The sequence below is a fragment of the Phaenicophaeus curvirostris genome, chromosome 10 (assembly GCF_032191515.1).
Source record: "Phaenicophaeus curvirostris isolate KB17595 chromosome 10, BPBGC_Pcur_1.0, whole genome shotgun sequence".
Lineage (NCBI taxonomy): Eukaryota > Metazoa > Chordata > Aves > Cuculiformes > Cuculidae > Phaenicophaeus > Phaenicophaeus curvirostris.
In genome coordinates this window covers 12,497,491-12,523,516 of record NC_091401.1, presented here as the reverse complement: position 1 = coordinate 12,523,516, position 26,026 = coordinate 12,497,491, and the positions used below count along the sequence as shown (strand labels likewise).

Genomic DNA, 26,026 nt, shown 5'->3' with positions numbered 1-26,026 from the left:
GGGAGTCACTCCCTGACACAACAATGCACTTCTGGGCTATTAAAGTGAAACCTGAAGTAATCTTTTTCTACAGTAAGAAATATGGAAAGCCCATAGGACAGCATGCAACAGCAAGATACAGCCCTGCTAGAGACGTCAAGAGCATCTGACAATAGAACAAAACGTCCCCAAGACAACAGTTAGATGCAAAGAATAAGCCAGAAAGTTGCAGTTACTAACTTTCTGTTCTGTGTATTTAGGTAGTTGTTAAGATACGGCAGGCCACTATGCGACCTTTGGAAGACAAAAAGTCCTAAAACTTGCCAAACAGAGACTATTGTCTGCAATACAGTGAGGTGCTTGGTCAGTTGTTGCAGGACAGCACACAGTGTCCACGGGTAAACCAACACCCTTCATAATCATTTACAAAATAGTTGGAATAAGAAACTAAGTGGCAGTTTCACTGCTGTTAACAAATTTGGCCACTAAGTACTAAATAACAACACTAGATTTCAGAAGACCCAGACTGGCTGTGTACCTCATCAGTCAGAAATGGAAAGAAATAAGTCAGCTGACAGTACGAGCCTTATACTAAACCCATATGCATGGTAATGTAAACAAGAGACTAAAGAAGTAATTTTGTCACTCATGCTGCCTATAGTTGAAGTTGCAGGAACATTTTATCCCCTTACAGACATCCTTCCCTTTAGATCATCCTTCCACTGCTCAGTTGTCATCAAAAGCCTTGTCAGTCTGAAAGCAAAAGGAATCATAGTTATGGCCCAAATCAGTCCTTTTCAACTCTCTGGAGCAAGAGATTTTTCTTGCCTCCTTTCAGGCTGAGCTGTTTCCAGACTGACCCTTCAGGTATAGTTGTTCCCAAGAAAGCAGTAACTATCTGCACCATAAAAGGCAGTTTGATTATCTCAGTATTGCACAGAGCAGGTTGCTAAACATGGAGAATTTTGGAAGCGTGACTATTGAAGGACAAGTACTAAAAGCATTCAAATTGCAAGGCAAATCCTGCTAGCTTATGAAGTCATAGTTAGGCAAGAGCTAGAAAGGAAAGCGGCACTCAAAGAAGAACTCAATGCCAATGAAGTTTAGAACTACCAGGCCTTGAGAACATTATGCACATACTGTGGAGGAAAAAAGTTACACAGAATGTGCTGTGCTTTAAAAAAGAAAAGATGAAGGAGCTACTATTATACTTACTGAAGAAAAAATGGTTTCTACCCCTCACATTTAATTAACATCTATACTAGGTCAGTTCTTGTGTTAAGGATCAGAATCCTCTTAGGGAACTTACACATAAGCTAAAGTTGTGTGCTCTGTGGACAGCAGTGCTGTCGCCACTGCTTGGAAGCCCACCAGAACACAACACACAGTGCCATGTCAAGGCGTACTGCTTTCAGACTAACAATAATATCTATCAAAGAGTCGCATTTTAACATAGACTAGTGCAAAAGCACAGAGAGGTAAAGAAGTCTCAAGGGCCATAAGAATTATTTTGCTCTTAACTGCAAGAATCTGAAATTCTGCTTGAAAGCAGAAGAGGAATTTATCATTTGAAAAATCTCAATTTGTCTCCCTTATTCAAAGCCAGATCTATCATTTTACAGTCATCTGTAAATCAGGAGTCTATCCAGATTTAACAAAGGTTACTCTGTACCCACAGCTATTAAAGGCAGCCTTTTCCAGTGGGTCAGAGATTTATGGCCCAGTAATTCCTTCCTATGCAAATGCTAACAAATCAGCTGATTTGAACATTGCTAGTATCACACGGGAAGAGTCATTAAGTCTTGTGTTATCTCTTTCAGTATATTATTATATTACATATTCTTCTGTGATTTACATTCTTGCCTTCCTTATTACAGCAGACGGTGGCTCCATATCGTGTTATAGACTATTTGGTTCTTCATCTGACATAAGGACTTCTGCTATACTACACCAGATGAGACATTTGCCTTTGACCAGACAGTTTTGATTCTAAAAGGCTCCCTAGACTTCTTGCATACAGCGTAGTTTCAGCTAAACATAGGAAATTGAACTGGAATTTTGTAAAGACTGATCAGAACATGAAAGTCTGCGTGTGGAAGAATTAAATACCTTTTTAGAATCTAGCCTGGGGGTTGCTAAAGATGCTTTAGGGGTTATTATAGTACTACAAGGTCTCCAGAGGAAAAAAAAAAAGTAGCATTCTGGTCCTTTCTCATCAGTGTAAGCAGACTAAAGCTTTTAAAGGTGGCCATCTAGTGGATAACTTGTTTTTAATTGAATGCATCTCTTATTTTTCTTCTACAGCAAAAATACCCAACAGTATTCATAAGGCTAAGATCTCCCCTCAAGAAGGAGTGTCTGCTGTTTAAGAGACAGTCATACATACAGTTTTGAATAGATTTTGGTAACTACCCTGCACTTCCTGCTTACCTAACATCTATCCTTAAGAGTTAGACAGTCAGCTGAAGGTCTCATCCTGATTTACAAAGGGATATTGTAATCTGAGTTAAGTGTGAATTAAGAGTTACTTTACCTTCATGCCCTTTGAGCGTTGTGATAACCGAGCATGTATTCTGTTCAAGCTTCAGGAGTGTGATCTGTCCAGAATAATCACCAACAAACACATGCCGAGTTTCATAATCGTATCTGAACACCAGTCAAGGAGAAGCCTCATTTGCTCTTAACAGTATTTAAAAACAGATAGCACAGCTGTCAGCTACATAGTATAAACAACTTGGAAAAGAACATTTTAATATGTCACACAAATATTTACATAGCTACTTCTAAAGAGGGTTGGAGACTGTAACATTATAGTTAAATCTCTTTCATTCCTCTTTTCTCCTACCCTTCCCAACATCTGCAAGTTAGACAGGATGGAAATAAGCGAGACAGGTTTTAGAAAGCCACTGGAGAAGCTGTGAGATAATCCATCCCCAAGTTTAAGGCAAGCCCAAGTAGCGTTAGACTTTTCTAGCAGATACTTACAGAACACACTCATGATCCTCTACAAGAGATGCTAGAATGAATCAAGCTACTTGTTGCAGTGCAAAGCTACCATTAAGAGCACGTCACTGGACGTTGGGTGTCATTCAGACTTATGCTGTATCTGCTCCTCTAAACTCTTAGTGTTCTAGCACAGTATACTAGTTGATGCCCCCAGGACAGGAAAACTAAGATACAAGGGTGTTGACCCTCCACAGTTAGTTTATAGCAGAAGTATACTCCCCAAGTTCTAGCTACTGAGAAGGTGAGACCATCAAATTTCTTGTCCTATTGTCTGCACTTTCAAGTTTACCAATGCAGGTCCTTGAGCACGATATTGAAGACTGAACAGTACTTCAGAAAGGGTTGTGTCATTTAACACTGACATAAAAGTCACAACACATCCTAGCATGGGATCTGTTAACAAGGTGGCAGGTTTAACCAAAGCATTATACATCATAAAGTATTCTAAATACTCAGTTACTGTCACAACGTAACTACTGTCTCCAGAAGCTAAAGCATAGCAACCTGGATGGGACCAGATCATTTGCCATCTTTAGAAGCCTTTTGTTATTCAGAATATGAGCAAGAGCTACAAAAAAACCCACACAGATGACATCACATAAGCCAATAGTTGCATATCAACTCACCTGTCTTCCTGGAGCCATGTAAAAAACACAGCCAGCAGCTAGCCTGTTCTATGCAACAGAAAAGATTAACTTTAAAAAGTCAGCGCATCAAAAATCCTACCACCGTAAGTGAAAAAGCATGATGACATTCTGAAATCTCCTAAGCCTTTAGAATCTTGAGATAAACAATTCGCTTTCAACAAACCCACTTAGTCCCTGAACACGTGATGCTGTCTTCATCTTGGAAGTGTAGGTTAGCATTATCCCCACTAATCCAGTAAAGAATAGAAACTCTGCTGTGTTTTTCAGACACTTACTCAAGATCATTAACAAATAACTCCTAAAGGATCTCCTGATAGGGAGACCAAGTACCTTGTACACATGCCAGAAAGCTAGTTCTTCCAAACTCAAGTCCAAAAGCAGGATCAATTATGATGCATTTTGAAATGCCATGGTCTTCAGTGGAAATTTATTTTATCTTGATAGAAAAGGTCATATTAGTTATCCGTTTTCACAATAAACCATTCCACTATTTGCAATAGCATTACCTACAGAACCCATTGAATTCAAACAGGCTGAGGCACCTGACTGTTCTGTAAGGTCGTCTCCTAACACCCCCACCCTCCAGTATCAATGCAGTTCTGTGATGCATTCAGCTGTGGCAAGCTGTCCACAGAATGTTTAGAGGAGTACAAAGTCCCTGAACTCTAAAACAAGGACAGCAAAGAAGAGCAACAGCACAAGAATACAAACCTGTCAGCAAGGCAGTCTCTGCACAGACAGAAGACTTCAGAAGACCAGACATGCTGCTGGAAACCAAGCAGTTAGCTTTGCGAGTTTCTTAGCACTACACAAGTATCCAGCGATTCTAGAAAGGTCTTTATTTTTTTAAGAGACATACTTGACCTTTTTCAGCTTTCAAATCACGTCACTTCTACAACATTACTGCCATTAATCATAATACGCCAATCAGTTCCTCCAGTTACTGTCAGGCCACATCTCAACTGCCACCCTTAACAAGTGCTAAGAAACAGTTTTAGAATTTAAAGTATTTAACTCATGCTCATAAATTTTGATATATGAACTATATTTTAAGCTACTGGTTTTTTAAGTTTTTTACATAGGATAAAAAATGCCCTGAAGCACTTATAGCTGAATAGACAACCGGAGTTCTTAAGCTACAAATGCTGCAGTTAAAAGCAATTTGCAGGAATGCAAACTGCTCACACAGACAAATTACCACAAGCAATGAATTTTCAGTGTACCCTGTAGCTTAAAGATAGAAAAGGAAGAAATTATTCACAATGAGGGTTGTGAGACACTAGCACAAATTCTCCAGGGAAGTCATGGATGCCCCCTCCCTGGAAGTGTTCAAGGCGAGGCTGGATGGGTCTTTGAGCAGCCTGGTCCAGTGGGAGGTGTCCCTGCCCATGGCAGAGGGGTTGGAACTGGATGATCTTTAAGGTCCCTTCCAACCCAAACCATTCTCTGATTCTATGGCTCTATGGAAAGATTAACAGGAGCAAAGACAGAAAACTTAAAAGCAGTCCAAAGGGTTTCCACGATGTTTTGTGCTTTACAAGAACTCAAATGCACACCGGCATCTGTTGAACAAAGTGACTTGCCTATAAGTATACAGGCTGGGCTGCAGATAAAGTTCCGAGTCACTTTCCACAAGATAGCACAGACAAACATCTGAAAATTAGGACCTAGCGCACACTGCAATTTCTGGAACTCAAGGTCACAAAACGCCTTTCTATCTCGTAACAGCTAACAGAAGTAACAGTATTAAACATCTAATTAGAATAAGGGTTTGCAGACTTCCCAGAGATTTCACTCTAGCTTTTTACATGAAAAGGAGGGAACAAATTATGCTAAAGTAACAAAGTACTCCTGCAGTTTCAGGGTAGCAATCATTTTTTCAAAGGATACTGTAGACATGAAGCCCAAGAGGTGAAGTAATGTCTTCCCAGCATACTCCCGCTCCTGGTGCACATCCAGCTGATACACTTGTCATGGCCAGTGCTGATAACCCACTCTGATGTCAGGCAGAAAGTAATAGCAGACACTCGATTCTGATGAGCTATGGGAAGAAAAAGATTCTGGCTACTTCTTCCTAAAAATCAAAGCGATGTGTTCTTCTGTTCCAATTCAGAGAGACATAGATTGAAGATAATATCTAAACAACGCCCCAGAGAGATGTTTTTACCATCATGTTATACTTACCTTTACACTGCATTAAAAGGGTAGCACTGTACTCTTTGGTATTTGCCTTCTGAATAGCTTAAGTGAACCAAACATGTCAGTCAACTAATTTAAGCCTTTCTCCCACAGAGAGAGAAGCTGAGTTCAGCCCAGACACCCAAGATGCTCTCGTTGAGAAGCAGGCAAACCCTCAGCTTCCTCTAGTTAGGCCAGGTCTTCAGGGGACAATCTAACACTTCTAAAAATTTTAATTGCTTTAAGTCCTTCTTTTCCTGACCCCAGGGGAGCTATGCTCAGATTCATGCTTTTAAGCACCTGGAAGGGTATCTAGACCACTGTATTCAAACTGCTACCTGTGACAGCAACCAAATCCCACCCAGCTGTGTTTAGAATGGCTGCCACTAAGAAGAATGTTACATGAGTAATAGAAGGAAGCCCCTCTGCCCCCCAAGATGCAAGTACTTCCCTTGACTGAATTGTCAAGTCATCTTCTGTAGCATAAAGGGGAAGTTTTGTTGCTTTAAGAGCAAGGCCTTTTCTCCTAAGTAGGAACATTGCTACTGTCAGTATCAGGGACAAACTGCACTTTGCTTCTACATAATCTGCAGTAAGTCTCCTTCAGGCTTTTCACATTAATAGTCCAATTTTAACCAGCAATCAAGTTTTTTATTTCTCTTAAAGCTGTGCGGGCAAATGCTGAAATTAGCATCTCCATAAATACTGGAACATTCCCTATTCCCTATGTACCAGAAAAATAAGATCTTTTTCACCCCTACTGCTCTCCTAAGATGACAGAGAAGGCAAGGATTCTTATCGTTGGCTAGAGGGAGCCAAGTCCAGTGATTACAGAAAATAAGGATGGAAATTGCAAATACTAAAATGTACCTTTAGAATGTTCCTACTGTAACACTTATGCAGTATAACTACTTCACTTGAAGAGCAAAATCTGAACTCACTAGTTCTGGCTAATTGCACTGACAGGCTAGAGATGTGCTGAACTTAATGATAATGACTGCAACTCAGATGCAGCTGACTGAGGATCACTCAATAAAAGAACACTTATCTTACGGCAGTTATCCCCAGCAAAGTAACGTCTAGAACGTCAGTCAGATTTTTAAAGCATATCAGCACTTGTTTAATGTGTGACAATGTCAGTTTCCCAAGCATTTTAAATGCCTCCCCTTCACACAAACGTTATTGTAGATACAAGTTAGCAGTTTACCTGGATAGGTCTTCACAAAGTTCATCTTATTGAAGTCCTCTGAAATATGAAACTCCTAAAAGCAAAGCAGAACTGTTAGAAAAGATGCCACAGTGACACAAACAATATTGACACCCAAAACAGAGCAGTAACCTCACAGGTCAAAATTTGCAGAGCAGCAATATATCCCACTAAAAACTAGCAGTTTCTCAGGCTGAAGCATAGCACACTGACACACCAATGGTAAATTAAGGTTATTAGTGAACTACATTTTCAACAAGGAGCATCCTTTCAGAAACGAATATGCTGAATGGAAGCTATAAGAAGAGATAAGATCTCATTTGTCCCCAGTGGCAAGAAGCAAAACTGTATCTTGTAGAATGCAGGGTTTAAGTATCCAAGACTTTGTAACAGGCAGATTTAAGTGAGAGTTTTCTCTATTTGATCCATTAGGCTTACAGAAATTCTAAAAGTCTAGCTTATGATTTCAAGTTCTCATTTGAATCACTGTTGTGTGTAGTTCTGTGTAGGCTATTCACAGTAGTTATCAGTGGCATCGCTATTTATGACATGCATGCAGTACCCTGGCTCCTTATAGGACAATTGTTATTTTGACCTTATCTTCATAGAGACAGGAAACCATTAAGCCACTGAGAGTCACAAGATTCCTCCTCCTTCGCAAAGAAAAGAGGGGAAGAATACAGACCCATTTTCTGTTCTTATGTATCTATCTGCTCTTCAGGAGTGGGAAAGCAATTACAGCAAGAGTATAGAAAGACAGCAGGAAGACTTCACAGAAAGAAAAGAGACCAACCCTGCCTCTTGTAATTTTAGTGTTTAAATTTCTGCATCGTGAAAAGATCTACAGCAAGAAAATCCAGACACATGTGCATGGTAAGACATAGGCAGATCATACTTGTGGCCAAATGTAAGCCAGTTGCAGGTCACAGCCCTTGTTAGCACAGCACCATGGAACTCTGCCCAGCTCATGTACTCCTCAAAATAATTCCTTGATAAAGTGTAATAGTTTGGGTCCACTGCTACGTTAATGGCTCAAGGATTTCTTGAGGCTAGCTGGCTCACATCTAGCCAGAAGAACCCTTGTTTATTTGCAGACCTCCCATGCACATGTCAGGTAAAGCCAAGAAATTCAGTCATTTACTAGTAGCTGCATTTCAAAAAGAAGGGAAAAAACAAACTATCAGCTGCCAGCAACACCTGGTGCTCACAGACAATCTAAGCAATTCCAATCTGCATTCTGAAGAAGAGTCACAGAAACTTACCATGATAGCTCCATTATCCTGGCCTACAAATATTCGCCTGCTGTCATGGTGATAAGCCATGGCTGAACATGGTGCTGTCAAAAAATGCAAGCACAGTCCAGTTATTGAAATAAAGGTATTAGGAGTCACATGATTTATTAAACCAAATTCTTTCACTTGGGACAAAAGCTGTTTGAGATCAAGTAGATTGACAGAAATTAGTCTTCACAGATAATATTCCATGGCAGCACAGTTAAATTCCCATACGTGAAGCTGAAGAAAGGTAGACTGCTGCAGTAACTCAGATACACTGCTAGGCACCACGCACAAACATGATTTCCTGCCACAAGGTGCACCTCAGTAAGAGGAATTTTATACATGCTGAAAGCCTACCTAGCAGCGACTGTGTGAGCAGCCAACTGCACTTACAAACTCGAGCTCATTAACACTAACTCAAATGGAGCCCTGAGTTGCATACAAGAACAACATTCAGATCTGTACATTTGAGGACTGTACCATCAGAGAGTAAAATGATAGACTGAAATATGTAACTGCATGTCAGCTTCATATAGAATCATGTCTCAGCATCTGCAGCTTCAAGGATACTCATGGTTTTGGGATGGCATACACTCTCTCTAAGCAAGAGGACTCTACAGACCTAATTCCCTGTTTGAAACTAAGAGCTAGAAATAGACATGAAAATCAACTACAGCAAAACCACAATAAAGTGTCCTAATGAAGAAAAAAAATTTTGACGGAAGAATGTCCTCTTTAAACCTGCATATCACAAGGATGAGAAGGATACAGTGTTCTACACTAGCACCTTCTTCTCCAAGACCCTCATAAAGTGTGGCCTTGAAGGTGGTTTTCAAAATTTAAAGCCAGACAGGGTGGTCATATTGCATAAGGACAAATCCATCCCTTGGAACTACCGACAGGCAGACTTTGCTCTGTATAAACCATTTTGGACCACAAGCTGAATAATCTACTTAGAAAACTGACAAACGGAGGAAATGCTGTAATTTAGACCAACTACTAGGGAAAAAAATATTAACAGTTGGCATTTTTAATCTAGATGCTATTCTAGGTCCAATTCTTCAGTCTTCATTTAATATTGTATACCAATTACTTCAGAAACTGTCATTCCAAAGACTCTCCTTTGTTTGCATGATGTTTCATTTTGTCATTGTATTCCCTTTTTTTAGATGTGGTACATGTCTAGGCAGCAACTTTACATTAAAGAAGTTACAGCAAAGTGCTCAGGCTAAGTGATGTTTCAAAAATCAAAAAAAGCACGCTAACACTCAAGATCTACTCTGCATGGAAGCTAGCACCCAGTATTGCTTTCTTAATCATCTAAATGCTTAAAAAATAAGAAGATGCACACTTTGGAAAGCAGAGAATATTCTAACATCCAAACTTTCTGGTTCACTTATTCTGGACATGAGTTATTTGCCAGCATTTGAGACCTCTCCAGCACAGAGTGCTTCACCTGGTGAAGGATGTGGTTCTGACAGAACGCTGCCTGAGATCTTGCCCATTATGCAGGTAGCTTCAAATTAAAATCTGAGCTAGAGTTGCTACGAAGTTCCCAAATTTGAGATCATCAAGTGAATCCAGCACTTGTGGCAATACCTCCTTCCCATTTGCCCACACAGCACAGGTACAAAAGCCACACTAAGCCACCACGTAGCATTTCCAGCACTGTACTTACATGACATGGTGTGGTAGATGCTGGGCCAGTACTGTCCACTGTCTCGCTTCAGCCATACTCGTATTGTTCTGTGTCGTGGGAAGAGCATGAAGAAGGTAGTTGTAAATGCGTGCATCATCCCTTGCATCTGAACCAGTTCATTACTTACACATTAACTCCAATACTCTTAGCTTTTGTGCATCTCAAACATAATAGAGGAAAATAATTGTACTCCAATAGTACTATAACATTACAAGAATAATACTACTAAGAGTAGCCACACCCTTGGATTCTGAAGAGTTTTCTTCCAAACTATCTATACTGGAACTCAATGAAAGTATGAAATAGAAATACTATTGCAGCCCACCTCAGAAATTGCTACATATTGCATCCCTTTAATTCCTCTTCCTTGGCTCTAGCTGATTTAAGCCAAATTCAAGTTGCAGGAACTTTCAAACTTTAGCAGAGCAAACCACAGTTTGTTTTATAGCAAATTAAGTGTTTGATATGTAAAGAAAAAAAAAAAAAAATCACAAATCATTCTATTACGGAAGTCTGAATTTAATTGTTACAGCTTGTTTGTGCAATTCATCCTTCAGCAAGCAAGCCAGACACTGAGTATTAGTAACAGAAGCACGTCATCCTCCAGACCAGCACATTACTGAGGTATGGATCCACAGAGCACATCATACCTAGTTCAGTACTGTTTCCTCTAATCTCTCATGCACGAATGTGAACGACAAGCAATGTTAGTACTGCTGCTCCCCTGGCCTAAGTAAGAACAGGATTGATTAGCCAGTCAAATGGGAACTGAAAGAGGTTGACAAGACGATTTGGACAGTATGCCAAGCTCTTTATAAAACTGTTTTTATTTTTAACCTTCCAGAATCAGGCTTTGGAAGGAAAGGAAAAACAATCTTAAGAACATTTATACTGCTCTCATGGCTGTAAATTCCTGGGAGGAGGGATAGAAGTGAATCAGTAAGGAAGTGGAAAGTTATTGTCAATTAAAAACGTTCCTGCAACAGGCGCATTTGAAGGGAATCTACAACAAGAAGTTGAGAGTGTGCATGTAGACAGTCTTAAGGTTATTTTAAGTCTACTTGAAATTTCCTCTCCAAGCCATTGTTTGCCTTTTTGTTACTGTTCAACTTCCGCATTCCTAAATGGAAACTGAAGTGATATGTTAAAAACATGCACCTGGAAACACTGTCAAGAGACTTCATTGAGATGAGTTGTTCTATTTACTTTAAGCTAAAAAGATGGACCTGTTTGTTAGAATTTTTTAGAAACAAACCAGGGGGTAGATTTGCTAAACATCGTATAGGATTGCCAGTAAGAGTTTAACAAAGAGCACAGGAGGGGACCAGTATCTTGTATCTGGACTAGCGCTGTTCAGCATGAAAATATAGAATCATAGAATAACCAGGTTAGAAGAGACCCACTGGGTCATCGAGTCCAACCATTCATATGAATGTAGCATTCTACTTTGGTAAACCATTTAAGGGCTTTTCTTTAAAAGGCCACTCAAAAAGAAAGCAGACAATGCTTACTCTTAGTGTACTACTCTCCTTCCCAAAAACTTGAAATCAATACAGCCAGTACACACTGCCTCAAAACAATAATTTTCAGCTTTTGAATCAAGTCACTTTTCACCAGTTCAGTGGCAAATGCACTCCGGCCCACTAACTACTTTGCATTAAGAGTCTGCTTTTGAAGCTATGACTTCCTCTTTACACTAATAGACACCCTGCCTCCTGGCCAGAAAGTTAACATTTCAGTAAAAGCAGTTGCTATTACTTAGTAACATGAGAAAAGGAAAAACCCCAATGCTTCCAAATCATTCTCATGATGGGTTACCACCTAGGCATTTCCGCAGCTTTTTAATCTGCTTTTTAGAGCAGCTCCATCACACTCGCTCTTCTGAGCATCTCTGATGCTTCCACCCTTTACTAACTCAACTCTTTCACTTCTGGCTAAAATAATGTAATATTTTTTATATAAAAAGACTAGGAATTATCATAGTGAAGGAGATCATGCCTTGCTGATTTTCACAAAGTAGACTCTCTTTCCTCCCAGTATTCCTGTCAACTATACTAAACGAGGGATTAATACAAAGGAAGCAAGGATTTGTTTTTTCCAAGCAAATAATTCTGGATGTATAATTTGTGCACTGATCATTGACACACACCACAGTGCCTCACTACAGTTGAGACCCTAAGCAAGCAGCTGCAAGAGTTAGCAAAATTAACTTCTGAAAGCTTCTTATTTTGGTTAAGTAAGATTTAGACTTCTCTAGCCTCACGCTTGCGAAGATAAGCTGTCAGACAGCTTTATATCTAATTACACAAAGCTCTGACTGAGCAAAATGTGAAGAGATTGTTTCACAGTGGCCAGCAAGTAAACCGTACCAAAATCCCACTTCTCCTAGGTTCTCTCTCCTACAGGCCTGTTGTTGTGGTGGATCGCCTGTTGTCAGGACAAATTCATTTGGGAAACGCCAGTTCTATTTTAAAGAACTAGAGAAGTCCTCCAACAATGCTGCTTCCACAGCCTCCTGCTCCCATGAAACTGCTTCATTATGAGAACCACCATATCAACCCTGGAGCCTTTAGCACTCTTCTCAAAACCTGGTCTTTATTTCATGAAGAGGCTTGTGCTCAGTACGTGAGAAGAGCTGGCTCCCACCTTCCTTTCCTTAAACATCCTCTGTTAAGGGCCCAAAAAGACACAGCTTTGCTTGACAGCAGTCTCAATGAGGATGTAAAAATGTTAAAACTCCTAAAGGAGCACCCAGAGATAGATACTTACTTTTAAAATTACAGTAGACTCAGATATCTGAGACTGGCAGGAGGAAGCAAAATAACATTAAAAAAGACCTCCAAACTTCCCTGACATCAAACATTGAACCAGAAGCTGCTTTCAGCTGCAAAAGCATCCACATGACGGGTAATTCAAAGGGGTTTTTTGTTCAGTTGGGTGTTTTTTAAGTAACAGACACACAAGCCATCTTTAGTTTAGGTAATACTAAGCATTGCCTTACCAATTGGCAAGAATTTCTCCTGTCCTCAATTGCTGTGTCGTTTACAGAGCAAGTAACAACACTGGAGAAAAAAAACTGGGGTTTGAGAAGTGAGAAAAATTCTTCAGTGCTCCAACAAAATTTGTGCTCGTGCTACATAAGGTGTCCCCTAAAAGCCAAACATGTGCACACCAGGGAGAAAGAAGGGGCAAATTCAAATCTGTTACTAGCACCTCTGCAAGTGCTACAAAGCTATGCTAGTCCTGTTCCAAGCACTGCTGTTCCTGACACCTTCCAATCACTAATAATTGCTTTCCTATCTGAAATCAATCACTGACAATTTCTTTCATAGCAAGAACAGAAGAGTGCTGGTAGTCAAACCAGAGTATTTTGACTACTGCTGTTGAGCATGTTCCCAAAATAGTATTAGGAACCTGGTTTAATCACCATGCCATGGAAGCTCAAGGACATAGATGCTTTTTATCATATTTCTGCTCACTAAAGCATTTGTTTTGGCCAATATGCAAGCTCCATAACTGGAAAAAGAACCCAAATACCACAATCTAAGCAGCAGGTCCAATGTAACAGCAGCTGCTGATGGTCACAGAACACCAGTACTTGGATGTGCTAATGAATTTAAAGATCCTGTTAGCCTGTGGTAAATATAACATCACCACCTCTCACTCGGCGTCTTGTACACTAGCTTATCCCTCAGCATCCCCAACTACAGCTGGGAAATACTTGCCTTAGTTACTTGTCTGCTGAAACAAGGATAATAAGGCTAAGTCCAGAGATTTGACTGTATCAGAGATCTGTACGGCCCACGCTGGCCTATCTCATCCCTGAGAAAACATGAGCCAGCCTGGAGCAGATGGATCTGACCCCCAGCTGGTATCTGAGCCAGCTGCCCAGCCTGGGGCACACACTGCAACAATTCCAAACGCCATCTTGGAGCCGGGGTCAGGTGGGATGCCCACAGGGTCACAGAGTTGGTCATGCTTTCTAGGCAAGCTCTGAAAAAGCTTCAGAGATGGCAAGTGTCCTGACAAAAAATTAGATCAGGGAAATTAACTGAGTAACTCCTGCAGGAATCCTTAATTCCTTTTATTGGCTTCAAAACTTTAAAAGAGCTGCTATATTTTTATTGGCATTCACAGATCTATGTTATCTTTTGCACCCTCAAGAAACCCCAGAACTATTTCCCAATACAGGAAATACAATTTAAAATAGGAAGAATTACAATTCCTCCAACAAGAGGATAATCTACAGCATTCCTGGAGAATGCTTGTGAACCGATGTTTTTCTCACTCCTTAACTTGTAAACACATTCCTCTGACTGGTTATTACAAAATAGCTGACAGCCTTAGCTGTATTAAGATTTAATCAAAAATACTTTGGCCCTCCTTTTTCGATTTACCGCCCTTTGGGGTTGCACACAGCAGCTCTTTCACTTCTTGAACTCTGTACTTTGCTTGCTGCTAGCAGCGGAATCAGTTATGCAGTATTAACACCTAAACACAACTGTTAGAGAACAAACAGGAGCATAAGAAGTTCGGTAACACGTTAAACTGCGTGTGATGGATCCGTGAGTGACTAGGCTCTGATCTAAGCTAGGAGGTATCCCAGATCAGAGGTAATAGAGTGCAATGATGCCCGAAAGTTTAGGGATCAAATTAAACCCCACAGTAAGGCAGGGGACATGGATTTAGCCTGGAGTCTAAAGCTGCTTTTAGAAATTCACACACACCAAAGGTGGGTAGCGGCCTCCGCTCTCCTTGCACAGGTCTATATCTGACAGCTTGCCTAGATAAAGACACAGCTGCATCCTTGGCTCTTATCAATGCAGGTCTAAGCACGCAGACTGCTAACCTTCAGTGTTAGACCGTTATGGTTAAAGGCTAGCATAATCTGCTACAGGCAAGCCTCTACAAGCCTGGACCGTGAAATTCTGTTCAGGTTTACCTTGGATAGGAGCTCTTAAAAATCCCTATTTCTGCTTCTCTCCTTCAAGAAGCACGTCAAAACAAACTGAACGCAAACACATTAACATGCAGCCCACACTGGCATCCCAGAAGTGGGTGCATCCCACTTCATCCTGCACAGCACTAAGATACCAGAACAACTGCACAGAAGAGAGCGGAATAAAAAGAAAGCTGCCCAGTCCCATTCAAAACTTGTTATCCAACACGTACAACAAAGCCATTTCCATAGGAAGGGAAGAGCCTAACCAGGACCATCTTTCCATCAAAGCTAGAAAGCACACCTAACGCATCCAAGTGCCACTGCTCCCAGCAAGCCACGCACAATTACTGCCACAGCTCAACAAGGAGCAGCACGTACTGCTTCAATGGATAAGGATTTAAATCCTACAGCTTTTACACAGGCCTTATAACAGCGAAGGAAGCCATTATTTACCTCTTTAGCAGGCAGGAAACTATTTTAAACTCCAAGAAGTCCCACTAAGTTGCAACATCAGGCTCTGAAGAGGCAGGTGAGGAGTCACAAAACTTAAATACCCACCTTCTAGTGCACACAGTATGATGCCCTGTAGTCTAAGAGCATGGACTATTTAATACATTAATATCTAATATGCTTCTTAAACTGTACAATAAGCCTTCTATCCTCTGACCCTGCTAATGCTGTGCTGAATGCTTCCAGCACCCAAAACACTCTAGCATTCTGGAAGCTTGAGAAAGATGACCAAGATACTCACATGCGGAAGTTGGTGGGATAACCCTAACGCAAATATTAATGCACTTAAGAGCACTTCTTTAACAGTCTATTACAACAGGTACGAAATCTGAGGACTGAAAAAAAATATTTTTGAGGAACAGGAGCCTGACTCTAAGTGCTTCAGGAAAATATTTTCAAGTAGACTTTAAACAAAATAGGGAAATATCTGGCATCAGTCATCCCAAACTGAAAGCATTTGTACTGCAGGGTTTTAGATTTCAGGGATGAGTTTTTGCTTCAGTCCTGACAGCTTATCTAAAAGTGAAGCGGGCTAATCTTCAAGTAAATAAAAAACGGGGGGGGAACCCAATAAGACACTTTAAAGAACTACTTATCAAGTCTTCCTCTTCCAAATTCAACTACTCGTACTGCCAGTTTTCTAAAGAGTTCAGCTAGCCCTTGAAAACAATTCTTAGCATGCCAATGAAAAACACATTCTTGTCACCTCCCCACAGAAAGTGAAGACAGCCCAGCACTTTCTGATCTCTCAGATGTTGTGAGCTTCAACAAGCATTGCTATAGCTTCACGTTTTTAGTGCCAGATTTAGGTTGCCAGGTCACTGACAAGTATGACAAATCTGACAGTGTTTCTACCTGATCTACACATAAGCACCATGACATGTCCCACACAAATGTTGTTGCTTTAAGCCCAGCTAATTAAGAATAACAATATCTGATAAACTTAACTTAAACCAGGATAGTTTACATCCTTTGCACTTGATTTGTTCCTCTCCCCTCCAAATTCTGAACACCTTGGCTAACAGCAAACTTACAAAGCTAGCAGATGCTGTTGCCAGATGGTCTGCTTGCTCTTTTTGACCTAACAATAAATGCCAAATAAAATAAGTTTCCCAGTTCAGGTAACACCACGAGTCTGCTGACTTTCAGCATTCATACCCTACTATTTCTCACAAGGTCAGGCTTTTCGAACAAGAATTCACACAAAAATTAACACAAAATCCATTTTAAAAGTTTTATATTACAACCGTAAAATGATCCCTCCATCAAGCTACTTCTCAAATAAAGTGCTTTCATGCTTCAACATGCTCCTTTCAAACCCTGCCACAGCTTCTGGACAGGAGTTCTCAGGCAGCATCTCCCATCTCTCTCCACATTTAAAAATCACTTTCCACACAGCACAGGGGAAATTCACCACTTGTAGATGTAGACCCCTCTGCTCTTTCCTCACCAACGACCCTCTGTGCTACCTGCTTCAACATTTCCATTTTCCTTTTGTCTGAATAACTGCTTAGTGATGTTACCAGCTTTTGCAATAGCTGTTTCACATGCTGTGTGAACCAGTGTCAAGGATTAGGACCAGGCCCTGAAGACCTTTTCCTTTCCAGCCAGGAACCCCCACCCACAGCAGCACGTCACCCTCAGATCTGCCAACTCACTCCCTGAACTGCTTCAGCCAGAAGGTTTGAGACCGTTTCCACTGGGATGGGCTTGTTTCCTCAGAAGCAGCTCCGGGAGCTCCAGCTCCCCCGGCAGACCGGGGAAGCAGTAACATACCTGCAGATAATCACAGAACGTTTTGGGCCCGAAGGGACCTTAAAGCCCATCCAGTTCCAGCCCCCTGCCAAGGGCAGGGACACCTCCCACAGGATCAGGTTGCTCAAAGCCTCATCCCAGCTGACCTCGAACACCTCCAGGGATGGGGTAATCCAGCCAGCACAGCCAAAGGCAGAAGGAAGCACATTCCCACATCTCTGGTTCTGCTCCTAACCTGTGCAGAGCCCTTTTGCAGACACAAGCAAGGTGTCCTTTCCCTGGCCTGCTTCCAGGGACTGGAAGGCGCGTAGGGAGCACCATAGCCATGCCCATTTCTGCTGGCTTCTGATACCGAAAATGCTGGCAAATAAACTCTCTACAACTTGTTTTAGAAAGCAAGAATCCTTTATCAGGCCTGTGCAACTAGAGGGAGTGATCTCCATCAATTCTGTGCAGTGAGACAAGAGCTGGGGCAGAAGATATTGCCCACTTACATTCATAAGCTAAAGTGGAGTTAAGTTTCATCTAAGTAATTGTATTTTTTGAAAGTTCGACAGGACGTCCCTCTAAGAGCAGGTTTTCCTTCAAGCAGTGATTTACAAACACTTCTTGGTCTTTGGAGATGATAATGTCTTATGTTCAGTACTATCTGTGCTGAACAGAGGTGTCTCCTTCTGCAAGCACTTCTGTTTGCAGTGTTTCAGTGTCTCAAATGGCATCTTTGCCTGTATGAGAAACAAAGTGGCCAGCAGAAGCAGGGATTGTGCCCCTGCACTTAGAATCATAGAACAACCAGGTTGGAAGAGACCCACCGGATCATCAAGTCCAACTATTCCTATCAAACACTAAACCATGCCCCTCAGTGCCTCGTCCACCCGTGCCTTAAACACCTCCAGGGAAGGTGACTCAATCACCTCCCTGGGCAGCCTCTGCCAGTGCCCAATGACCCTTTCTGAGAAAAATTTTTTCCTAATGCTTAGCCTAAACCTTCCCTGGCGGAGCTTGAGGCCATTCCCTCTCATCCTGTCCCCTGTCACTTGGGAGAAGAGGCCATCACCCTCCTCTCTACAACCTCCTTTCAGGTAGTTGTAGAGAGCAATGAGGTCTCCCCTCAGCCTCCTCTTCTCAAGGCTAAACACCCCCAGCTCTCTCAGCCGTTCCTCATAAGGCCTGTTCTCCAACCCTCTCACCAGCTTCGCCGCTCATGGTGCTGGTGAGGCTGCACCTTGAATCCTGGGTTCAGTTTTGGGCCCCTCGCTACAAGAATAAAACTGAGGGGCTGAGGCGCATCTGGAGAAGGGGAACAGAGCTGGGGAAGGGGCTGGAGCACAAGGGTTTTGAGAGGCGGCTGAGGGAACTGGGGTTGTTTAGCCTGAAAAAAAGGAGGGCCGGCTCCAGACGGTGAAAATTCACAGTAACATTAAAATCAGACCTCGGGAAGTTACGGAATACGCGTGAGATCCCTGGGAAAACGTACGCGTACGCCTGTAAGGGGGAAACACCTCCCGGCCCGGCCCCAGCTCCCGCCCGGCCCCGCGGAGGGACCAAAGCGCGCCCCGGCGGCTCGTGTCCCGGAGCCCCGGGTCCCGCCCGGCCCCCGCCCCGCGCACCGGTCCTCGCTGGCCGTGATGACGCCGTCCTCCTTGGGGATGAGCAGCGCGGCGCTGACGGCGTCCTGGTGCCCCTCCACCTTGCTGAGCAGCACGGGCCGCGCGCCGCCCGCCCGCGAGTGGATCTCGGCCGCCATCCCTGCGCCGGAGGGACCGCGCCGTAACCACCCGAGTAGCGGCGCACTCGGCCCCACCCCTCCCCGCGCCGTAATGCTGAGAGTGGCGGCGCATCCAGACAGCTTGGCACCGCCGTAATGATGAGAGCGGCGGCGCAGTAGAACAGCCCGGGGTCGTAATGATGCGAGTAGTGGCGCGGCGAAACACCGTAAGGCTGCGTATAGCAGCTCGCTAAAATTCCCCGGTGCCGTAACTGCTGCTCAGTAGGCCAGCTGTATTCTCTGGAATAGAAGAGTCATGCACAGTATTTCACAGGTTCGTCAACTCACAGGATGATTTGGATTGGAAGGGGCCATGAAGGCCATCCAGCCCAGCACCCCTGGGGTACAGGGACACTTTCCACCATCCACCCTGACCTTGAATATTCGAATGTTTCCAGGGATAGAGCCTCCACTACCTCCCTGGGCAAGCTGGGCCAGGGTTTCACAGCCCTCATTGTGAAAAATTTCTTCCTTGCATCCAGTCTAAATCCCTTAGTTTAAAACTATCGCCCCTTGTCCTGCCACAGCAGTCCCTGCTAAAATATCTGCCCTCCTTTCACAAAAGGATGAGTAATACCACCTTGACTCAGGGCTGGGGCTGCTGGCAGCAGGGAAGGGTCACCTCCAGGAGGGCTGTGGCTTCCCAAGGAGGAGAATCATATGGTTGAAAAAGACCTTTGAGATCATCAAGTCCAGTCATGCCTGTCCACTACTAAACCAGATCCCTGAGCACCTCATCTACCCATCTTTTAAATACCTCCAGGAATGGTGACACCACCACCACCCTAGGCAGCCTCTACCAGTGCCCAAGAACCCTTTTGGTGAAGAATATTTTCCTGATATCAAGTCTAAACCTCCCCTGGTGCGACTTGAGACCACTTCCTCTCATCACCAGCCACTTGGGAGAAAAGACCAACACCCACCTCACTACAAACTCCTTTCAGGGAACCGCAGAGAGCAATGAGGTCTCCCCTCAGCCTCTTCCAGGCTAAACAACCCAGGTGTCTCAGATGCTCCCATAACCCCTGTGCTCCACACCCATCATAAGCTCTGTTCCCCTTCTCCACATACGCTCCAGTCCCTCAATGTCCTTCTTGTAGTGAGGGGCCCAAAACCGAACCCAGGATTTGAGATGCAGCCTCACCAGAACCAAGTACAGGGGCACAATCCCTTCCCTACTCTTGCTGGCCACACCATGGCTGATCCCAGCCAGGATTCTGCTTGCCTTGGCCACTTGGGCCACTGCTGGCTCATGTCCAGCCACTGCCAACCAGCACCCCCAGGCCCTACTCTGCCGTGGTGCAGCCAGGCAGTGACAGGGGCCACAAGCACCTGTGAAGGCAACACTGCCCAGTGCTTCGGCATGTGGGAATGGGAAGAACAAGCAGGCAAAGGCTTTCCCAGGGCACCCAGGCCACCAGCACATCGACACATACCTTGGGATGACAGAGGAAAGGGAAAAAGCCCTCCTAAAATCATAGAAGAGTTTGGGTCTGAAGGGACCTTGAAGCCCATCCAGTCCTACTCCTTGCCATGGGCAGAGACACCTCCCAGTGGACCAGGCTGCTCAGAGCCCCATCTAGCCTGGTCTTGAACACCTCCAGGGATGGGGCAGCCACCACTTCTCTGGGCAACCCGTGCCAGAGCCTCATCGCTTTTGCAGGAAATTTTTTTTTCATAAGATCTCATCTAAGATCCCCCTCACCCTGTCCCTGCACTCCATGTTCAAGAGCCCCTCCCCAGCTTTCCTGGAGCCCCTTTCTGTAGTGGAAACCGCTCTAAGGTCTCTCTAGAGCCTTGTCTTCTTCAGGCAGAACAACTCCAACTCTCTCAGCCTGTCTGCATAGCAGAGATGCTCCAGCCCTCTGATCACCTCCATGGCCTCCTCTGCACCCATTCGAACAGTTCCACACGCTTCTTATGTTGAGGACTCCAGAACTAGACACAGGGCTGCAGGTTGGGTCTCACCAGAGCAGGCAGCAGAATCCCCTCCCTCGCCCTGCTGGTCCCACTGCTTCGGACACAGCCCAGAGCACAGTCCATTTTCTGGGCTGCGAGCACGCTTTGCTGGCTCACATTGAACTTCTCACCCACCACCACGCCCAGGTCCCTTCTCTGCAGGGCTGCGCTCAGCCACAGGTATCTGGTAAGAGCAGGAGCTGAAGGGATAAGTGGGAGCATCTCCTCCTGCGAGTGCGAGTCTTGGCCACCAGAGGGCGCCGGGTCAGCAGCAATGCCAGAGGGACAGGGCAGCCCTTCGTTCCTCCAGAGCATCCCTGGTTCCTCCAGGGCACCTCTAAGATCTCATAAAAGAAGAAACGGAACAGGGGAAAAAAACAAACCAAAACAAAACCAAAAAGGACGCTGAGGAGCTGGAGCGTCCAGAGGAGGGGAATGGAGCTGGGGAAGGGGCTGGAGAACAGCGGCTCAGGGAGCAGGCGAGGGAAGACCTCCTCGCTCTCTGCAAATCCCAGAGGAAAGGAGGGTAAGGAGGGTGCTGGTCTCTTCTCCCAAGTAACAGAGGGTGAGATGAGAGGAAATGGCCTCAAGTCGTGCCAAGGAAGGTTTAGATTGGAGATTAGGAAAAGTTTTTTTACCAAAAGAATGGTGAAGCATTGGAATAGGTTGACCGGGGTGGCAGTGGAGTCTCTATCCCTGGAGGCGTTCAAAAAACATGTAGACAGGGGACTTGAGAACATGGTTCAGTAGGCACAGTGGTGGTGGGCCAACAGTTGGACTGGAAGTTTTTTCCAACCTCACTGATTCTGTGAAAATTATTACAATTCTACAGTTTTCCCTCAGAAGTTTAAGTTCTTTGTTTGGTTGTGGGGTGTTTTTTTTTTATTTGTCTATTTATTTATTTATTTATTTAGAGTACATAGAACAGTGTTAAACACCACCCTGCTTCTCAAAGGGACCCACACTGTTCCTGGCCCCCCAGAAGCCCCACGATGCCTGCCAGCCCATGCCAGGACAAGGGGCACTTCTGGCAAGAAGAGCCAGAGGTGACATGGGTCTGTGCTTCTCAGGGGTGTGCCCCTACCTGCAAAGCTTTGGACGTGCAGATAGCAGCAGCGTTCCCACCTTAGCCGTTTCAGGAAGATGAAAGAGCCCCATCTGGGAAGATACAGCAAAAGATACAGCATTACCTTCCCCACACTCCACCACTTGTTTGATTCCTAAACCAGCCCACCATAAATTAGTCTGGAAGTGGAACAAACGCTGCCTGTGAACCAAGGAAACATCACCAGCCCTTTGGTCTAGGGGAGGGGGGCTTACAGCCAGTGTAATGAACAGATACCCACAGGCTCCATGTGCTTGGTGCCCTGATTCACTCCCCTTATTGCACAAATGCCTTCTAGGAGCTGGTACACGTAATTACAGGGAACCTGGTGCATGAGGAGCCCAGATCCAGTATCTAAGATAGATGCCATGGGCTTAGCATCCAGCAAAGGCTGGGGGCAGCTAATTCTTGGCTCAGGGCTAATCATGCATTGGAATAGAAATGTCAGCATGTTAATGCACATGTGCATATCCCAGAGAGGGTCCAGCCTTCGAGACTACTAGTTTTCCCCAATATGGCCCCGAAAGCAAAACCAGCATCCCTGGGAACTTCAGCATGATCTGAAGGCCAGAGAAGACCAAAGGCAGCACAGCTTTAAGAGGGCTGCGTTGCTCTGAGCTAACAGTACCCATCCAACGTGACTCCATATCCCTGCAGTACACCAAAAGCATTGTTATCCAAGGGCCCTCAGGAAATTGTCATCTGGTACATGAATGATGCTCACCTGGCCATAGCAGCAAGTCTAGCAAACCAAGATCAAGGAGATGTGCATGAATCATCAGCTTCAGCACCATCCTTCCAGGGAGGAGGGCAGACTGCCTCACCTTCTGGAGCTTCTGCCTTCAGGTTCCCCTAATGCTTTTGGTAGGGGATTCTCTTCCTGGGTGTCACATCCAGCACACAAGGCTATCACAGCCCCCTAGCACCACAGTAATTATGGAAATCATGAGTATGACACAGGTTTCTACCAACACAGGCAGGAGTAGCGTTACTAATAAATAGATGCAGTTTAAATTAACAAGGCTAAGCTAAAGGGCTTTTTCTTTGAAGCACAAGGGAGAGTTTTTCAGAACATTGCTTAACAAGGAGGCATTTGAATTTCTTTCTCTTTTTCATCTTTATTAACCTGCTGTGAGGCAACGCAGTCATATTTTTCAAGGAGAGGCTGCTGTTAGAAGAGGGCTGCTAGCAGGGAATTTGGTGTGATGCCAAGGCATGAACAGCAGTTATCCTTTTACATGGGCCAAGGATCTGGTCCCTCACTATTCTCCCTCCTTAGTCCAGCAAACAAGCTTTGAAAACTACAAATTTTTTTAATGAACTGGGGAAGTTGTAAAAGAAAGGCAGACTTTTTGGAGCTCTCTGAAAGTTATGAAAACAACATTGAGGCATAGTTTAGTAGGTTAATAGCCTATTTTTCCTGCTAATTATTTAATGAATAACCACTTTCTTCATCATAAATCTGGCTCAGGAAACACTCGAAGTTTTACCAAACTCCTCTTCTTACTTAGTCTCTAGGCTAAAGCAGTTGTAACCACAAGCATTTTCCATAATCATTCCATCCTCAGGGCTCCAGTCTCACATTACTGAAGAGCTAACAGACTCTCTAGGCTTTCTGCTTCAGAAAAGTTGACAAAGGATGTGTTACCTCTACTTTTAAAGATAGAGAAACTGAGGCATATCTAGGGAAAGCAGCCAGTAACAGCAGATAGAGAAGGAGATTGTCTGAGCTGCAACTCTGCCTAGGGTTAAACTCCTGCTTGAAGTTACCAATCCATCATTAAGTTAAGAGCTTTACACACCATCTCTGTTCTTCCATGAGGAGACTCCTGTCCGCATTGTAGGGCTGAGGGGCCCAAAACCACCTCCGCTTTTCTGTAGAATACAGAAGAAAGGTCAACTGTGAAGCAGTTAGGAGTAAAGGAGGAACTGATGGAAGCAGACCCACAAATCCCCAAACCCTTTCAAGAGCATCTAAAGGACTGCTGCAGTAAGGGTTAACAACAGTAAGGGTTAAAACATCACAATGAACTCTAGTTACTCTGTCTAGCGGGACTGGAAATTTGATATGAACCTACTCCTGGGACTGAAGAACCCAGACAGTGTTTTTACAGCATTACTGAAAAGGAAGTTTTAGCAGCTAACCTAACCCTCTCCCACCCAGGTTCTTATTTCAATTCCTCAGTCCTGATCTCCTTTACCCAGTTCACAGCAAATACCACCAGCATCTTAGTTTGGACCTGCTTTTGGTAAACTTTTCTTTCCCAGCACTGAAAAAAACCCCATACTGCCTACAAGTGTCAGAAACAGCAGAGCTGAAAAAAACCCCTTTTTCTGAGTGGTGATGTATTTCACCCATGTCCTGCAGAATGCTGAAGCTCCCAAGTAGTTGCTATGTCTGACATTCCCCACCAGTTTGCTCAGAGCTCAGCTTGGGCAGTTCGTCCTGGCCCCATCAGGCTGAATAAGCCTGTTCACATTTGCCAAGCCACGCTCTTTGTTGTCCAGCTTTGGCTTGGGTGGGGGAAAAAGAAAATATCCCCAGTTACTCAGTGCTCTAAGCAATCATCTTATTTTGCAAATTATTTCAGCAGTAACAGTTGTTTACAGTGAAAGTGTGCTAAGGCAAACCTGTAAACTTATGTCACTGCATTCTTTTTCTTTGCCCAGACCTAATCCCAAGCCTGCTCACTGCACAGAGCGCACACTGCTGCTGCACGCAAGCCCTGTCAGAGTTCAGTTTGAGTGCAAACCCCTTTTAACAGCTGAATTCTTACCACAAACAACAGATATAAGCAACTAGAAAAGCAATTCTCATACTGCATTTTTCTATTTTGTACTATTGCTCTGAAATAAAATCCCATGCTGCTCCAGAGCCCAAAAAAAGGCACCTCACACTCCTGCAGTCACTTCTCACATATGTGATGCCTTCAGAAGTCCAGCTTGGTTCCTAGCTATATAGTTTCTGTGAGGCACCATTTCTCTAGTTTTGCAGGAGAAATCGTACCCAAGCTAGATGCAAAACAAACCAATGCACACACCATTAACTGCATAAACCTCAGTAACAATTCTGTTATTATCGTTGGTTCTTACTCTGTGCAACACAAGGAGTGGAAGGTAAGCCTGCCTAGGCAAGCCAGGAGCAGTCTCAGGCTCAGTATCAGAATCCCATTACACCAACCACAGAATTTTTTTTTTTTGTCTGCCTGCATGGCTCGCTTTGATTGGACCAGAGGAGACCTATAGAGCAGTTTCTCTGTTCACCTTTCTGGAGTGAAGAGTGCAGGAGACCCAGCCCTCAGCACGACAAGTAAGCATGCAGCAGGAGCACTCCTCTCCCAGCTTATGAGGATTCAGTGGTAGGCAGCCAATATGTCCCATAGCAGACAGCTAGCCAGGTTTCTTCTTGACGTTTGCAGTAATCGACTCTAGCAGGAAAAGCAGCCAGCAGTTAAAGCCAGCCATTCTCTCTACAGAGCCATTTTGTTACTCCCCTCCCTTTAGGAGGGTAGCACCTATACAGTATCTGTGAAAAGAAGATTCAATGCTCATTCAGCCTCCAGCTTGCGGATACACACAATATTTATGCACTTACACCAGCACCAAGTGTCGAACACAGCAGGAATTCCTCCCTGCAGACCACCATCAGCCAGCCTTCTCTCACTGCAAGTGCACCCTTAAGCAGCAGCTAATATCAAAGATCTGCCTTCCCCATCCAACTCCCTCAGTTGCCACAGAAGCAATACAACATGATAGCAAACAAAGAACCATCTGTAACAAGCCAAAGAGATTTACTGCTGATGTTTTTAAGAGTTTTGTGCTCAGGAGAGTCCTGCAAGGGGCTGAAAACATGCAAATGTGGATATAACCTACACCACAGGGAGCAGGAAAGGCCCCAGAGGGGCACAGATATGTCCTCACACAGCAGCTTTAGAAGTAACGTGGGCAGAGCAAATGCAGTTTTCTCTTCAGACACTGAATCTGTGGGTAATTC

The 26,026-nt window shown here is 44.0% G+C and overlaps 1 protein-coding gene across 1 annotated transcript in view; it reads right to left on the bottom strand.

The window, feature by feature from the left end:
- The window catches only part of WDFY1 (WD repeat and FYVE domain containing 1), a 28,874-nt gene extending 9,892 nt beyond the window's left edge, over positions 1-18,982 (bottom strand). Inside the window, exons 1-6 of the mRNA XM_069864806.1 lie at positions 18,811-18,982; positions 9,973-10,040; positions 8,280-8,353; positions 7,018-7,072; positions 5,523-5,673; positions 2,513-2,625 (exon numbers count right to left, since the gene is read on the bottom strand). Coding sequence (XP_069720907.1) covers positions 2,513-2,625; positions 5,523-5,673; positions 7,018-7,072; positions 8,280-8,353; positions 9,973-10,040; positions 18,811-18,947 — 598 coding nt within the window. The 5' untranslated portion in view covers positions 18,948-18,982. The remainder of the gene's footprint in view (positions 1-2,512; positions 2,626-5,522; positions 5,674-7,017; positions 7,073-8,279; positions 8,354-9,972; positions 10,041-18,810) is intronic.
- Positions 18,983-26,026: the final 7,044 nt, after the last annotated feature.